The 18,775-nt window shown below is 50.5% G+C and overlaps 1 protein-coding gene across 1 annotated transcript in view; it reads right to left on the bottom strand.

Moving 5' to 3' along the window:
- LOC103460072 (pleckstrin homology domain containing, family G (with RhoGef domain) member 2) overlaps positions 1-18,775 on the bottom strand; it is a 62,902-nt gene that overhangs the window by 335 nt on the left and 43,792 nt on the right. Inside the window, exons 5-9 of the mRNA XM_081614817.1 lie at positions 18,023-18,089; positions 17,127-17,173; positions 12,645-12,795; positions 6,911-7,042; positions 5,958-6,247 (exon numbers count right to left, since the gene is read on the bottom strand). Coding sequence (XP_081470943.1) covers positions 5,958-6,247; positions 6,911-7,042; positions 12,645-12,795; positions 17,127-17,173; positions 18,023-18,089 — 687 coding nt within the window. The remainder of the gene's footprint in view (positions 1-5,957; positions 6,248-6,910; positions 7,043-12,644; positions 12,796-17,126; positions 17,174-18,022; positions 18,090-18,775) is intronic.

The raw sequence follows: 18,775 nt of genomic DNA, 5'->3' as shown, positions 1-18,775 counted from the left end.
AGGAGGACAGACAGGAGGACAGTCAGGGGACAGACAGGAGGAACAGACAGGAGGACAGACAGGAGGGACAGTCAGGGGACAGTCAGGGGACGTCAAGGGACAGTCAGGGGGACAGACAGGAGGACAGTCAGGAGGACAGTCAGGAGGACAGACAGGAGGACAGTCAGGGGACAGACAGCAGAGGACAGTCAGGGGAAGGACAGGAGGACAGACAGGAGGACAGTCAGCGGGAGAGACAGGAGGACAGACAGGAGGACAGTCAGGGGAAGGGACAGAGAGGACAGTCAGGGGGGACAGTCAGGGAGACAGACAGGAGGACAGTACCAGGGGGAACAGTCAGGGGGACAGTCCAGGGGGACGGACAGGAGGACAGACAGGAGGAACAGTCAGGGGGACAGACAGGGGGACAGTCAGGGGGACAGACAGGAGGACAGTCAGGGGGACAGACAGGAGGACAGACAGGAGGACAGTCAGGGGAAGGACAGGAGGACAGTCAGGGACAGTCAGGGACAGGGACCAGAACAGGAGGACAGACAGGGGACAGACCAGGGGCGGACAGACAGGAGGACAGACAGGAGGGACAGTCAGGGGGGACAGTCAGGGGGACAGGACAGACAGGAGGACAGCAGGGGGACGAGGGAGACAGGAGGACAGACAGGAGGACAGTCAGGGGGACAGACAGGGAGACGACGGAACAGGGGGAGGACAGTCAGGGGACAGACAGGAGGACAGTCAGGGGGACAGTCAGGGGGGGGACAGTCAGGGGACGGACAGGAGGACAGACAGGAGGACAGTCAGGGGGAGGACAGACAGGGAGACGGACAGGAGGACAGACAGGGGGGACAGGGGACAGCAGGAGGACAGACAGGAGGACAGTCAGGGGGACAGAGGACACAGGAGGACAGACAGGAGGACAGCAGAGGACAGGAGGACAACAGACAGGAGGACAGTCAGGGGGACAGACAGACAGCGAGGACAGACAGGAAGGACAGTCAGGGGGGGACGGGGGGACAGACAGGAGGACAGACAGGAAGACAGGAGACAGTCAGGGGGACGCAGGGGACAGCGGAGGACAGAGGAGACAGGAGGACAAGACAGGAGGACAGACAGGAGGACAGTCAGGGGAAGACAGGGGACAGACAGGAGGACAGACAGGAGGACAGTCAGGGGGACAGACAGGAGGACAAGACAGGAGGACAGACAGGAGGACAGACAGCAGGAGGACCAGTCAGGGGACAGTCAGGGGGACAGTCAAGGGGACAGTCAGGGGGACAGACAGGAGAGGAACAGTCAGGCAGAGGAGACAGTCAGGAGGACAGACAGGAGGACAGTCAGGGGGACAGACAGGAGGACAGTCAGGGGAAGGACAGGAGGACAGACAGGAGGACAGTCAGGGGGACAGACAGGAGGACAGTCAGGGGGACAGTCAGGAGGACAGACAGGAGGACAGTCAGGGGGACAGACAGGAGGACAGTCAGGGGGACAGACAGGAGGACAGACAGGGGGACAGACAGGGGGACAGACAGGAGGACAGACAGGGGGACAGTCAGGGGAAAGGACAGAAGAGGACAGTCAGGGGGACAGTCAGGGGGACAGACAGGGGGACAGACAGGAGGACAGACAGGAGGACAGACAGGAGGACCGACAGGGGAAGGACAAGGAGGACAGTCAGGGGACAGACAGGAGGAACAGTCAGGGGGGAACAGTCAGGGGAGGACGGGACAGGAGGACAGACAGGAGGACAGTCAGGGGGACAGACAGACAGGAGGACAGACAGGGACACAGTCAGGGGGACAGTCAGGGGGACGGACAGGAGGACAGACAGGAGGACAGTCAGGGGGACGGACAGGGGGACGGACAGGAGGACAGACAGGGGGACAGTCAGGGGGACGGACAGGGGGACAGACAGGAGGACAGACAGGAGGACAGACAGGGGGACGGACAGGAGGACAGACAGGAGGACAGACAGGAGGACAGACAGGAGGACAGTCAGGGGGACAGTCAGGGGGACAGACAGGAGGACAGACAGGAGGACAGTCAGGGGGACAGACAGGGAGACGGACAGGAGGACAGACAGGGGGACGGACAGGGGGACAGACAGGAGGACAGTCAGGGGGACGGACAGGGGGACAGACAGGAGGACAGACAGGAGGACAGACAGGAGGACAGTCAGGGGGACAGTCAGGGGGACAGACAGGAGGACAGACAGGAGGACAGTCAGGGGGACAGACAGGAGGACAGACAGGAGGACAGTCAGGGGGACGGACAGGAGGACGGACAGGAGGACAGACAGGAGGACAGACAGGAGGACAGTCAGGGGGACAGACAGGAGGACAGACAGGAGGACAGTCAGGGGGACAGACAGGAGGACAGACAGGAGGACAGACAGGAGGACAGTCAGGGGGACAGTCAGGGGGACAGTCAAGGGGACAGTCAGGGGGACAGACAGGAGGACAGTCAGGAGGACAGTCAGGAGGACAGACAGGAGGACAGTCAGGGGGACAGACAGGAGGACAGTCAGGGGAAGGGCAGGAGGACAGACAGGAGGACAGTCAGGGGGACAGACAGGAGGACAGTCAGGGGGACAGTCAGGAGGACAGACAGGAGGACAGTCAGGGGGACAGACAGGAGGACAGTCAGGGGGACAGACAGGAGGACAGACAGGAGGACAGTCAGGGGGACAGACAGGAGGACAGACAGGAGGACAGTCAGGGGAAGGACAGGAGGACAGTCAGGGGGACAGTCAGGGGGACAGACAGGAGGACAGTCAGGGGGACAGACAGGAGGACAGACAGGAGGACAGTCAGGGGAAGGACAGGAGGACAGTCAGGGGGACAGACAGGAGGACAGTCAGGGGGACAGGCAGGGGGACGGACAGGAGGACAGACAGGAGGACAGTCAGGGGGACAGACAGGAGGACAGACAGGGGGACAGTCAGGGGACAGTCAGGGGGACGGACAGGAGGACAGACAGGAGGACAGTCAGGGGGACAGACAGGAGGACAGACAGGGGGACAGTCAGGGGGACGGACAGGAGGACAGACAGGAGGACAGTCAGGGGGACAGACAGGGGGACAGACAGGAGGACGGACAGGAGGACAGACAGGAGGACAGACAGGAGGACATCAGGGGACAGACAGGAGGACAGTCAGGGGGACAGTCAGGGGGACGGACAGGAGGACAGACAGGAGGACAGACAGGAGGACAGACAGGGGGACAGTCAGGGGGACGGACAGGAGGACAGACAGGAGGACAGTCAGGGGGACAGACAGGAGGACAGACAGGAGGACAGTCAGGGGGACAGACAGGAGGACAGTCAGGGGGACAGACAGGAGGACAGACAGGAGGACAGTCAGGGGGACAGACAGGAGGACAGACAGACAGGGGGACAGTCAGGGGGACAGTCAGGGGGACGGACAGGAGGACAGACAGGGGGACAGTCAGGGGGACAGACAGGAGGACAGTCAGGGGGACAGACAGGAGGACAGACAGGGGGACAGACAGGAGGACAGACAGGAGGACAGTCAGGGGGACAGTCAGGGGGACAGACAGGAGGACAGTCAGGGGGACAGTCAGGGGGACAGACAGGGGGACGGACAGGAGGACAGTCAGGGGGACAGTCAGGGGGACAGACAGGAGGACAGTCAGGGGGACAGACAGGAGGACAGACAGGAGGACAGTCAGGGGGACAGACAGGAGGACAGACAGGGGGACAGTCAGGGGGACAGTCAGGGGGACGGACAGGAGGACAGACAGGAGGACAGTCAGGGGGACAGTCAGGGGGACAGACAGGAGGACAGACAGGGGGACAGTCAGGGGGACGGACAGGAGGACAGACAGGAGGACAGTCAGGGGAGAGACAGGAGGACAGACAGGAGGACAGTCAGGGGGACAGTCAGGGGGACAGACAGGAGGACAGACCAGGGGGACAGTCAGGGGACAGTCAGGGGACAGACAGGAGGACAGACAGGGACATCAGGGGACAGTCAGGGGGACAGTCAGGGGGACAGACAGGGGGACAGTCAGGGGGACAGACAGGAGGACAGACAGGAGGACAGTCAGGGGGACAGACAGGGAGACGGACAGGAGGACAGACAGGGGGACAGTCAGGGGGACGGACAGGAGGAGAGTCAGGGGGACAGACAGGAGGACAGTCAGGGGGACAGACAGGGGGACAGTCAGGGGGACGGACAGGAGGAGAGTCAGGGGGACAGACAGGAGGACAGACAGGAGGACAGTCAGGGGGACAGTCAGGAGGAGAGTCAGGGGGACAGACAGGAGGACAGACAGGAGGACAGTCAGGGGGACGGACAGGAGGACAGTCAGGGGGACAGACAGGGGGACAGTCAGGGGGACGGACAGGAGGAGAGTCAGGGGGACAGACAGGAGGACAGTCAGGGGGACAGACAGGAGGACAGACAGGAGGACAGTCAGGGGGACAGACAGGAGGACAGTCAGGGGGACAGACAGGAGGACAGACAGGAGGACAGTCAGGGGGACAGACAGGAGGACAGTCAGGGGGACAGACAGGAGGACAGACAGGAGGACAGTCAGGGGGACAGACAGGAGGACAGACAGGGGGACAGTCAGGGGGACAGTCAGGGGGACGGACAGGAGGACAGACAGGAGGACAGTCAGGGGGACAGACAGGAGGACAGTCAGGGGGACAGTCAGGGGGACAGACAGGAGGACAGACAGGAGGACAGACAGGGGGACAGTCAGGGGGACGGACAGGAGGACAGACAGGAGGACAGTCAGGGGAGAGACAGGAGGACAGACAGGAGGACAGTCAGGGGAAGGACAGGAGGACAGTCAGGGGGACAGTCAGGGGGACAGACAGGAGGACAGACAGGGGGACAGTCAGGGGACAGTCAGGGGGACGGACAGGAGGACAGACAGGAGGACAGTCAGGGGGACAGACAGGAGGACAGTCAGGGGGACAGACAGGAGGACAGTCAGGGGGACGGACAGACAGGAGGACAGACAGGAGGACAGTCAGGGGGACAGTCAGGGGGACAGACAGGAGGACAGACAGGGGACAGTCAGGGGGACAGACAGGAGGACAGACAGGAGGACAGTCAGGGGGACAGTCAGGGGGACAGACAGGAGGACAGACAGGGGGACAGTCAGGGGGACAGTCAGGGGACAGGAGGACAGACAGGAGGACAGTCAGGGGGACAGACAGGAGGACAGACAGGAGGACAGACAGGAGGACAGTCAGGGGGACAGACAGGAGGACAGACAGGAGGACAGACAGGAGGACAGTCAGGGGGACAGACAGGAGGACAGACAGGGGGACAGTCAGGGGGACAGTCAGGGGGACGGACAGGAGGACAGACAGGAGGACAGTCAGGGGGACAGACAGGAGGACAGTCAGGGGGACAGTCAGGGGGACAGACAGGAGGACAGACAGGGGGACAGTCAGGGGGACAGTCAGGGGGACGGACAGGAGGACAGACAGGAGGACAGTCAGGGGAGAGACAGGAGGACAGACAGGAGGACAGACAGGAGGACAGTCAGGGGAAGGACAGGAGGACAGTCAGGGGGACAGTCAGGGGACAGACAGGAGGACAGACAGGGGGACAGTCAGGGGACAGTCAGGGGGGCGGACAGGGGGACAGACAGGGGGACAGTCAGGGGGACAGACAGGAGGACAGTCAGGGGGACAGACAGGAGGACAGTCAGGGGGACGGACAGGAGGACAGACAGGAGGACAGTCAGGGGAAGGACAGGAGGACAGTCAGGGGGACAGTCAGGGGGACAGACAGGAGGACAGACAGGGGGACAGACAGGGGGACAGACAGGAGGACAGACAGGAGGACAGTCAGGGGGACAGTCAGGGGGACAGACAGGAGGACAGACAGGGGGACAGTCAGGGGGACAGTCAGGGGGACGGACAGGAGGACAGACAGGAGGACAGTCAGGGGGACAGACAGGAGGACAGACAGGAGGACAGACAGGAGGACAGTCAGGGGGACAGACAGGAGGACAGACAGGGGGACAGACAGGGGGACAGTCAGGGGGACGGACAGGAGGACAGTCAGGAGGACAGGTGTGTCCCTTACGAAGATGTGTGTGCTGTAGACGAACTGCTCCAGCCTCTTCTTGGCGATCAGCAGCATTTTGTCGAACAGGAAGAAGGCGCGCTCCTTCTTCACCCTCTGGACCTTGAAGGAACCTTCCAGAACCAGATCTCCGAACCCGCTCAGGTCCGGCCCGCTCCAGTTCAGCAGCAGGGACTCGATTTCCTGCAGGGGGGGTTAAAGGTTAACCAGCAGGTGTTCGGTCCAGGCTCCAGGTCCGACATTTTGTCTCCTTCTCTTTCTGCTTCCTGAAGATTCTTATGCCGATTTTGAGCAAAGTTTTAAAATGTCACTAAAAACCAAAATGCTAATCAGGCGTTTCGTCTCCTGGTTCGGAGCGAATCGACCAGAGCGTGATGTCATCGGACGGTGACGCTAACCGTGGCTGCTAGCTAACACGTAGCACATGGTTGGCTCCTCTGGTACGGCAGCGTTCGCTACCTGAACTGATTCTGTTTCATCGTTAGCCTGACGCAAACACAAAACCTTTTTCAGGAAATGATTTCATTCCCATCAACCGTTTGTAACGCGGTTCTTCAAAATCCTGGCAGGAAACCGGCTGCAGTGAGAGAGAACAGGAAGAGCATCGCATCACTTCCTCTGCAGGAGAAACTGCACCTACGCAGTGAGGCCACCAGGTGGCAGAAGAAAGGAGGAAGGTTTGTCTTCTGCCTGTCAGCGTTATCATGCATTCAGGAAAATGTTTCATTTTCATCGCAGTAATCAGGAAGTTTCATGGTTCCAGGCTGGGATTCGAGCCCCCCTGTGGCCCCCCTGTGGACCCCCTGTGCCCCCCTGTGGCCCCCCTGTGGCCCCCCTGTGGCCCACCTGCAGCCGCACGGCGTGCTCCTGCTTCCTCTTCATGTCGTTGATGTACCACGCCACCGCCGTCATGGTAACGATGGCGTCCTCCACCACCTCGTAGCCCGGGTCGCTCTTATCCACGTGTTTGGAGAGTTCCTGGAACGAGAAACGTTGTTTCTTCAATGTTTTCTTTTGTTTGCTTCCAGGATCTGAAATGATTTGATTTCACATCAAACAGAAACTTTAAAACTCATAAAACAGGAACAAACGGGACAAAACCTGCAGCAACTCGGCCTGATGCTGCAGCAGCGCAAGAAATAAAGACAGAGAACCACTGCAGGCGGGGCAACGGGGAACCACTGCAGGCGGGGCAACAGAGAACCGCTGCAGGCGGGGCAACAGAGAACCACTGCAGGCGGGGCAACAGAGAACCACTGCAGGCGGGGCAACAGAGAACCGCTGCAGGCGGGGCAACAGAGAACCGCTGCAGGCGGGGCAACAGAGAACCGCTGCAGGGGGGCAACAGAGAACTGCTGCAGGGGGGGCAACAGAGAACTGCTGCAGGGGGGCAACAGAGAACCGCTGCAGGCGGGGCAACAGAGAACCGCTGCAGGCGGGGCAACAGAGAACCGCTGCAGGCGGGGCAACAGAGAACCGCTGCAGGCGGGGCAACAGAGAACTGCTGAGGCGGGGCAACAGAGAACCACTGCAGGCGGGGCAACAGAGAACCGCTGCAGGCGGGGCAACAGAGAACTGCTGCAGGGGGGCAACAAAGAACCGCTGCAGGGGGGGCAACAGAGAACTGCTGCAGGGGGGCAACAGAGAACTGCTGAGGGGGGAACAGAGAACTGCTGCAGGGGGGCAACGGGGACCTGCGGAGGGGGGGGAACAGAGAACTGCTGCAGGGGGGGCAACAGAGAACTGCTGAGGGGGAAGAACAGAGAACCGCTGCAGGGGGGGCAACAGAGAACTGCTGCAGGGGGGCAACAGAGAACTGCTGCAGGGGGGCAACAGAGAACCGCTGCAGGGGGGGCAACAGAGAACAGAAGCAGGGGGGCAACAGAGAACTGCTGCAGGGGGGCAACAGAGAGCCGCTGCAGGGGGGCAACAGAGAACCACTGCAGGCGGGGCAACAGAGAACCGCTGCAGGCGGGGCAACAGAGAACCACTGCAGGCGGGGCAACAGAGAACCGCTGCAGGCGGGGCAACAGAGAACCACTGCAGGCGGGGCAACAGAGAACCACTGCAGGCGGGGCAACAGAGAACCGCTGCAGACGGGGCAATGGGGCAACAGAGAACCACTGCAGGCGGGGCAACAGAGAACCACTGCAGGCGGGGCAACGGGGAGAGAACCACTGCAGGCGGGGCAACAGAGAACCGCTGCAGGCGGGGCAACAGAGAACCACTGCAGGCGGGGCAACGGGGCAACAGAGAACCACTGCAGGGGGGGCAACGGGGCCTGTTGTCTGGTCTGGGACAGCATGTGGCTGCTGCTGCTTTAAATCATTTAAAATCATTTGTTTTTTAATTTTTTATGGTGATTTGCCTCTGATCCAGATGGTTGCAGGACCTTCTGCAGCCTCAGTCCTGCTGTTAATCAGACGATCCGCAGATCTAAACCTGCTGATTCAGTCTGTTGATTCTTGGGTTGGTAACTGGTTAAACTGGACTATTACTGCTGGTCTGGGATCTTTTTCAATGAATTTAATCAACTTATTTGGAAATGTTTGTAGTTAATGGAAGCTTGAACCAGTTATTGGATGGAAGTTTATCCTGTATAAACTGTAAATAATATTTCCAACTACATAACAAATCACCTTTGGCTCTATTTCTCTGTCTGCGTCATTAGCATGTCCTAATTGCATGATTTTGTAAATTATGATAATTTAATGCAAAGTTGGCATTTTTAATGGACTTTCAATGCAACTTTTAGAGCAACTTTGCATTAAAAGTGTCATTATTTACCGAATGAAACTTCATGACAACAGTGATAAACATTCATAAAGACTCATATCATGTTTATGACAGGTGTTACGTCATGTTTATGACAGTGTTACGTCATGTTTATGACAGTGTTGCGTCATGTTTATGAAAGTGTTATGTCATGTTTATGACAGGTGTTACGTCATGTTTATGAAAGTGTTATGTCATGTTTATGACAGGTGTTACGTCATGTTTATGACAGGTGTTATGTCATGTTTATGACAGTGTTATGTCATGTTTATGACAGGTGTTATGTCATGTTTATGACAGTGTTATGTCATGTTTATGACAGGTGTTATGTCATGTTTATGACAGTGTTATGTCATGTTTATGAAAGTGTTATGTCATGTTTATGACAGGTGTTATGTCATGTTTATGACAGTGTTATGTCATGTTTATGACAGTGTTATGTCATGTTTATGACAGTGTTATGTCATGTTTATGACAGGTGTTATGTCATGTTTATGACAGGTGTTATGTCATGTTTATGACAGTGTTATGTCATGTTTATGACAGGTGTTATGTCATGTTTATGAAAGTGTTATGTCATGTTTATGACAGGTGTTATGTCATGTTTATGACAGTGTTATGTCATGTTTATGACAGGTGTTATGTCATGTTTATGACAGTGTTATGTCATGTTTATGAAAGTGTTATGTCATGTTTATGACAGGTGTTATGTCATGTTTATGACAGGTGTTACGTCATGTTTATGAAAGTGTTATGTCATGTTTATGACAGGTGTTACGTCATGTTTATGAAAGTGTTATGTCATGTTTATGACAGGTGTTACGTCATGTTTATGACAGGTGTTACGTCATGTTTATGACAGGTGTTACGTCATGTTTATGACAGGTGTTATGTCATGTTTATGACAGTGTTATGTCATGTTTATGACAGGTGTTATGTCATGTTTATGACAGTGTTATGTCATGTTTATGACAGGTGTTATGTCATGTTTATGACAGTGTTATGTCATGTTTATGAAAGTGTTATGTCATGTTTATGACAGGTGTTATGTCATGTTTATGACAGGTGTTACGTCATGTTTATGACAGGTGTTATGTCATGTTTATGACAGTGTTATGTCATGTTTATGACAGGTGTTACGTCATGTTTATGACAGTGTTATGTCATGTTTATGACAGGTGTTATGTCATGTTTCTGACAGGTGTTATGTCATGTTTATGACAGGTGTTACGTCATGTTTCTGACAGGTGTTATGTCATGTTTATGACAGGTGTTACGTCATGTTTATGACAGGTGTTACGTCATGTTTATGACAGGTGTTATGTCATGTTTATGACAGGTGTTACGTCATGTTTATGACAGGTGTTACGTCATGTTTATGACAGGTGTTATGTCATGTTTATGACAGGTGTTACGTCATGTTTATGAAAGTGTTATGTCATGTTTATGACAGTGTTACGTCATGTTTATGACAGGTGTTACGTCATGTTTATGACAGGTGTTACGTCATGTTTATGACAGGTGTTACGTCATGTTTATGACAGGTGTTATGTCATGTTTATGACAGGTGTTACGTCATGTTTATGACAGGTGTTACGTCATGTTTATGACAGGTGTTACGTCATGTTTATGACAGGTGTTACGTCATGTTTATGACAGGTGTTATGTCATGTTTATGACAGGTGTTACGTCATGTTTATGACAGTGTTATGTCATGTTTATGACAGGTGTTACGTCATGTTTCTGACAGGTGTTATGTCATGTTTCTGACAGGTGTTACGTCATGTTTATGACAGTGTCATGTCATGTTTATGACAGGTGTTATGTCATGTTTATGACAGGTGTTATGTCATGTTTATGACAGGTGTTATGTCATGTTTCTGACAGGTGTTACGTCATGTTTATGACAGGTGTTACGTCATGTTTATGACAGTGTTACGTCATGTTTATGACAGGTGTTACGTCATGTTTATGACAGGTGTTACGTCATGTTTATGACAGGTGTTATGTCATGTTTATGACAGGTGTTACGTCATGTTTATGACAGGTGTTACGTCATGTTTATGACAGGTGTTATGTCATGTTTATGACAGGTGTTACGTCATGTTTATGACAGGTGTTATGTCATGTTTATGAAAGTGTTACGTCATGTTTATGACAGGTGTTACGTCATGTTTATGACAGTGTCATGTCAGTCTTATTCACACCCCTTCAAATAAAGTGTTACCAGTAAAGCTTACTTACCCTAACAGATAAGCTAACTTACCCAGCTTTGGGTAAATTAGCTTATCTAAGCTAACTCAGATTAGCTAACTTTACGTTAGCATAGCATAATTTTGCCTAGTTTATATTGTTTTTATTTAGTTTCCATTAGCTTGTCTCGGTTTAGCTTAGCTTATCTTACCCAGTTTATCTTGATTTAAGTTCATGTAGCTGACCGTAGCTTGTATTAGTTTCCATTTATTTTATATTTTTACCTTAGCCTAGCTTGTGTTAGCTTACACTGTAAAGATTAGATTATTTTCTTTAATTCAGTTGCTGTAGTTTGAAGTTTATCTCAGTGTATTTAGTGTAGCCTATTTCTGCTGACAGTGCAGCTGGTATTTATTTCTGGTTGCCCTCAACACGGTTGACGGTGGCGACAGGAGTTTGTCCTGTAAGCTGTGGGTTTCTGGTTCAAACCCACTTTATTTGAACTGTTTTACAGTTTCTAACATAACGTGGTGAAACCTAGTTTTAGCTCCTGAATGCAGTAGCAGGTTTTCTTAAGGCATAACCTGATTGTTGATCGATTCAAGCTTATGTTTTAAAAATGGGACATTACATATCAAATAACATTTACATGTAAATATATGAGATTATAGGCAGGTCCCGTTGGCAGGTTAACAATAATAAGAAAAAACATCATCAGATTACTGCAAAAAAAACTTTCATACAGGAGAAAAGGTCATAAACAATTGTTTGCAATTTGTTGTCTATAATGGTTCAATAAATTTGAATTAAGTTGATAAGTTGAGTTAGCATAACAGTGCTAAAAGTGGAGATTTATAAACTAAGCTAGGCTAAGCTAAGCTAAACTGGCTAATTGTGGCTAGAAAATGATTCTGTGTCCTGTAGCAGAAAAAAACTTTGAATTCTGGATCGATTCAAAATGCTCAAAAATCATGTTTTGAAATGTGTTTGTATGTCTTTGCTGCTCCGACCTGCTAGTGTACTGAATAATGTCCCATTCAAAGTCCGCCGTGTATATTTTGGATATTTCTTTAATTAAGAAAAAGTCAGGCAGCGAAGCTAACATAATGCTGGTAGTTTTGTTTAAATATAAACTGGTGGAATTTGATACAGTATGGAAATTTATGAAAATGTTTTAAATAATTGTATTTGCTAAAACTTCCTCTTGTCGCTCATCATTTAAACAGAATCTCTAGACCAGGGGTGTCAAACTCCAGTCCTGGAGGGCTGGTGTCCTGCAGCTTTTAGAAGTGCCTCTGCTGCACCACACCTGAATAGAATAATTAGGTCATTAGCAAGGCTCTGGAGAACTGAGGAGGTAATTAAGCCATTTGATTCAGGTGTTTTGTACCTGTGGCACATCTAAAAACTGCAGGACAGCGGCCCTTCAGGACTGGAGTTTGACATCCCTGGTCTAGACTGAATAGAAAAATCCTTTCTGAATCAAATCGAGTCGAATCGACTGGAAGATTTTCATCTCTGGTTCCCAAAGCGACAACAAACAGATCCAGGTAGTAAATGAATAAATGATCCGGTTATTCTGAAAACGCAGAAACTTTGGGATGTGTCTTACCTGCAGCAGCAGGTGGTACTTGAGGATCCTCTGCACGGGTTTGAGCAGGTACGTCTCCAGGGGCAACGAGTGGTTCAGGGTCGCCTGCCGCTCCTGGAAGAACCGGACCAGACTGCCGTTCTTCATGCAGTCCCTGAGGACCGCCACCGAGCTGCGGGGACACGAAGGACACGGTGAGAACGTTGCTGGACCAGCTGGACCCACAGACACCGAGGGAGACTCTGGTGAAGGCTCCCTCCAACATGGAGGAACACGGAGCAGATCCGGGCCGAGTCCAGGTGATAAAGACCCGTTCTGGATCCGGTTCCCCGGCAGCCATCACAGCAGGAAGCCGAGGAATCCTCGACAGCAGAGAGGAAGAGGAGCGGAGGAGGTCAGGGCGCCGACGGGGAACCGGACACGAGGCTCGTCCTCCAGATGGACGTTAACCAGAGGAAGGAACTGAGGCGGTAATGTCTTCCACAGACGTTCAGCAAAATGCTGCAAACATTTAAACATCTGTGATGTGGAAACATTTTGGCTTTGCTGGAATCATGATGCTTCCGGATTATTTCTACATAAATTATTAGCTGCTCAGCAGATTTAGAAGAAGAGCATCGATTCTTTAAAAAGATTCCTGTCTGACCTGAAGGTCATAAAGAGATCCAGCAGAACCGGGCCATGCAGGTGGTGACATGGTTCAAACACGCTGACATCAGCAGGAAGCGTCAAACCTGGGCTGTTTCTACTTCCTGGAATCTCTTCTTCTACTGCCCTAATTTATTCATAAAGCTCTTAAATAAACAGCAACGTTTTCCTGCTTCGGTCTGTTTAATTCTGGTTTCCTGCTGTTTTCTTCCAGGTTTAGTTTGGAGATTAATCAGTTTATCCTGATGCTGCTTCAGTTTTAAAGCAGCATAGAGCGGATCAGACCTGTAGGAAGCTAACGTTTCTGGAAGCCAGTCAGGAGGTAAATGATGGCTTTGTGACTGGGGGAATGTTGTAAATGGTTTCCAGCAGAAGCTGGGCCTTAAACCCAGTAACCCGCTCCGTTCCTCCACGGCTCATCGGCGTCCAAGTGGAGCTCAGCAGGATGGATGGGTTCAGCATGTGAAGGCTCTCCTTCCCCTGAGGTCTGCTCCATGTTCCAGCTGCATTCCTCTCTGCTGTCAGGCCTGCAGACGCTCCTGGAGGTGTTCAGCAGCTTGGATCAGCTGCTGGAGAACAACCCAACGATTCCTGAAGTACAACCCAACGATTCAGAGAACAACCCAACGATTCCTGAAGAACAACCCAACGATTCACAGAGAACAACCCAACGATTCCTGAAGAACAACCCAACGATTCACAGAGAACAACCCAACGATTCCTGAAGTACAACCCAACGATTCCTGAAGTACAACCCAACGATTCACAGAGAACAACCCAACGATTCCTGAAGAACAACCCAACGATTCACAGAGAACAACCCAACGATTCACAGAGAACAACCCAACGATTCAGAGAACAACCCAACGATTCCTGAAGTACAACCCAACGATTCCTGAAGTACAACCCAACGATTCACAGAGAACAACCCAACGATTCCTGAAGAACAACCCAACGATTCACAGAGAACAACCCAACGATTCACAGAGAACAACCCAACGATTCCTGAAGAACAACCCAACGATTCACAGAGAACAACCCAACGATTCACAGAGAACAACCCAACGATTCAGAGAACAACCCAACGATTCAGAGAACAACCCAACGATTCCCAGAGAACAACCCAACGATTCAGAGAACAACCCAACGATTCCCAGAGAACAACCCAACGATTCACAGAGAACAACCCAACGATTCACAGAGAACAACCCAACGATTCACAGAGAACAACCCAACGATTCACAGAGAACAACCCAACGATTCCTGAAGAACAACCCAACGATTCACAGAGAACAACCCAACGATTCACAGAGAACAACCCAACGATTCACAGAGAACAACCCAACGATTCCTGAAGAACAACCCAACGATTCACAGAGAACAACCCAACGATTCACAGAGAACAACCCAACGATTCAGAGAACAACCCAACGATTCAGAGAACAACCCAACGATTCACAGAGAACAACCCAACGATTCAGAGAACAACCCAACGATTCACAGAGAACAACCCAACGATTCAGAGAACAACCCAACGATTCAGAGAACAACCCAACGATTCAGAGAACAACCCAACGATTCCCAGAGAACAACCCAACGATTCACAGAGAACAACCCAACGATTCACAGAGAACAACCCAACGATTCAGAGAACAACCCAACGATTCCTGAAGTACAACCCAACGATTCCCAGAGAACAACCCAACGATTCCTGAAGAACAACCCAACGATTCCTGAAGAACAACCCAACGATTCCTGAAGAACAACCCAACGATTCACATAGAACAACCCAACGATTCCTGAAGAACAACCCAACGATTCACAGAGAACAACCCAACGATTCCTGAAGAACAACCCAACGATTCAGAGAACAACCCAACGATTCCTGAAGAACAACCCAACGATTCACAGAGAACAACCCAACGATTCACAGAGAACAACCCAACGATTCCTGAAGAACAACCCAACGATTCAGAGAACAACCCAACGATTCCTGAAGAACAACCCAACGATTCCTGAAGAACAACCCAACGATTCAGAGAACAACCCAACGATTCCTGAAGAACAACCCAACGATTCAGAGAGAACAACCCAACGATTCCTGAAGAACAACCCAACGATTCCCAGAGAACAACCCAACGATTCCCAGAGAACAACCCAACGATTCACAGAGAACAACCCAACGATTCACAGAGAACAACCCAACGATTCAGAGAACAACCCAACGATTCAGAGAACAACCCAACGATTCCCAGAGAACAACCCAACGATTCCCAGAGAACAACCCAACGATTCACAGAGAACAACCCAACGATTCCTGAAGAACAACCCAACGATTCACAGAGAACAACCCAACGATTCACAGAGAACAACCCAACGATTCAGAGAACAACCCAACGATTCCTGAAGAACAACCCAACGATTCCCAGAGAACAACCCAACGATTCCTGAAGAACAACCCAACGATTCCTGAAGAACAACCCAACGATTCCTGAAGAACAACCCAACGATTCACAGAGAACAACCCAACGATTCACAGAGAACAACCCAACGATTCCTGAAGAACAACCCAACGATTCCTGAAGAACAACCCAACGATTCAGAGAGAACAACCCAACGATTCCTGAAGAACAACCCAACGATTCCCAGAGAACAACCCAACGATTCACAGAGAACAACCCAACGATTCCCAGAGAACAACCCAACGATTCACAGAGAACAACCCAACGATTCACAGAGAACAACCCAACGATTCAGAGAACAACCCAACGATTCAGAGAACAACCCAACGATTCACAGAGAACAACCCAACGATTCACAGAGAACAACCCAACGATTCACAGAGAACAACCCAACGATTCAGAGAACAACCCAACGATTCACAGAGAACAACCCAACGATTCACAGAGAACAACCCAACGATTCACAGAGAACAACCCAACGATTCCCAGAGAACAACCCAACGATTCACAGAGAACAACCCAACGATTCCCAGAGAACAACCCAACGATTCCCAGAGAACAACCCAACGATTCACAGAGAACAACCCAACGATTCACAGAGAACAACCCAACGATTCCCAGAGAACAACCCAACGATTCACAGAGAACAACCCAACGATTCACAGAGAACAACCCAACGATTCACAGAGAACAACCCAACGATTCCTGAAGAACAACCCAACGATTCCTGAAGAACAACCCAACGATTCCTGAAGTACAACCCAAGTTAACACCTTGAACCTCTGAATTGTGTTTCTGGTTCGCCTGTAAATCTGAAGCACAGCTACATCCACTAACAGCAGAGACTGAAGCCGCTTCTCGATCTGATTGGACGCTGGAAAAGATTTTTGTTGTCTTCAAGTTGTGCTGAAAGGATTTAGCCTATCAGAATCTATGCTAGCCTGAAAAAAACATCTCAGTGCTAAAATGTAGCAGCTAACGCTAATGTGAGCCTCCACATTAGTAAAGAAGCTCCATGAAAGGTCAGAGAAACTCTGGAAAGGTGAACGATAAAAAACCGTTTGGCTCCAACCTGATGAAGAACCTGAAGATTAAAAGCCATAAATATCTCTGATGTTCAGCTCATTTGGTTACTTATTCATCAGTTTATCAGCAAAAAGGGCTTTTGAACTGAAAATGTTAATTATTTCATTATTTCTGTTTGTCCTCTGGAGACAAACAGAACAACAGAGGTGCCTTAAAAAACAAGAACGACTGAAAATACAGAAATTATTATGTAAATGAACAAAAACATCACTGAGAAATAAACATGCATAACAGCAAACAACCAAAAAGCAGAAGATATTCAGAAAAACCTCATTAATATGAAAACTATGCTGAAGTAAAAACTCACTTTGGGTAGTTCATGCAGTACAGCGTGTAGATGTCAAAGGCTTCACTCTGAAAACGAGGAGAGAAGTCAGAGCAGGAGGACTGAAGCATTTCAAAGCTTCAGCTTTATTTCAGAACAATTTTCAGCTTTAACGTTTAATTAACTTCATGTACTTATTTCTATATGTGACCGTGTTTGGTCTCTTATTTTTAGAACCTTTGGCTCCTGCAGAATAATCAGTAACTTAAAGTTAAACAGCATAGGAGCAAATTACTACAGGCAAATTAAATAAAACAATAATGAGGCCGAGGAGTGAAATCCTCACATCTCTGACTGAGGAAGATCATCGTTTCAGTCAGCAGGTCCCACACTGGAAAATCCCACTGAGCCTTAAAATAACCCAGACTCTCCATATTTTAATCTAATGTCCTCAGACAGGAAGTTCAGTTCAGCTTTAATCCAAACGAACCGCCTGAAAATCTGAATTTAAGCTTTACAATAATCACGACTCTAAAGTTTATTTTCCTCTTTTTACTCTAATCACAGAGCAGAGAATAAAATCCTCATCGATGAATCAGTTTTACTCTAAATAATCTGAAAATGTCGTCATATTTGAGCATTTAAACAGTGGGACTTGAACCCACAACCTCCTGCCCCAACGCCAGGTCGGATCTGAGCTGGGATTAGGATGAAGTTTCCACCTGAAGGAGGATTCACAGGGTGGGATTATTTTCTACCTCATCTACTGGATGACAAATTATGTTTTATTCCATATATTTAGTGATTTGTGTCCAGATTAGAGCTTTAATCTGACGTGTCTACAGTCATCCAGCAGCTCAGCCTGCAGGTTGTCCAGAACCTTTCACTGCTTATTATCTGTTCTGAACCGGGTCGGGTCGGGTCAGAACGGGACTCACCCGCTCTACAAAGCACTCTGCGATGGCCGCCGCGTCAGGACTGCGCTCCAAATCCTCCAGGAGGTCACTGAGGACAGACAGGCAGACAGAGAGAGAGACAGACAGAGAGACAGAGAGAGAGAGACAGACAGAGAGAGAGACAGAGAGAGAGACAGACAGAGAGAGAGAGACAGAGAGAGAGACAGTCAGAGAGAGAGAGACAGAGAAAGAGAGACAGAGAGAGAGACAGACAGAGAGAGAGAGACAGAGAGAGACAGACAGAGAGAGAGACAGAGAGAGAGAGACAGACAGAGAGAGAGACAGTCAGAGAGAGAGAGACAGAGAGAGAGACAGTCAGAGAGAGACAGTCAGAGAGAGAGACAGAGAGAGAGAGACAGACAGAGAGAGACAGTCAGAGAGAGAGACAGAGAGAGAGAGAGAGAGAGAGAGAGACAGACAGAGAGAGAGACAGACAGAGAGAGAGAGACAGAGAGAGAGAGAGACAGAGAGAGAGACAGTCAGAGAGAGAGACAGACAGAGAGAGAGACAGTCAGAGAGAGAGACAGACAGAGAGACAGACAGAGAGAGAGACAGTCAGAGAGAGAGACAGACAGAGAGACAGGCAGACAGGCAGTCAGTTGATCTGGGAGCTCAGCAATAACAACAACAACAATAATAACAATAACAACAATAATAGGTGATAATGCTGATTGATCAGGACTAATTTCTGTGTTTTATAGTCATGAAATGTTTCAGTAAAAGTTGGAGACATTC

The sequence above is a fragment of the Poecilia reticulata genome, chromosome 13, assembly GCF_904066995.2.
Source record: "Poecilia reticulata chromosome 13, P_reticulata-male-v2, whole genome shotgun sequence".
Lineage (NCBI taxonomy): Eukaryota > Metazoa > Chordata > Actinopteri > Cyprinodontiformes > Poeciliidae > Poecilia > Poecilia reticulata.
Note: the sequence above shows the minus strand (reverse complement) of the source record. Positions and strands in the feature narration are given on the sequence as shown.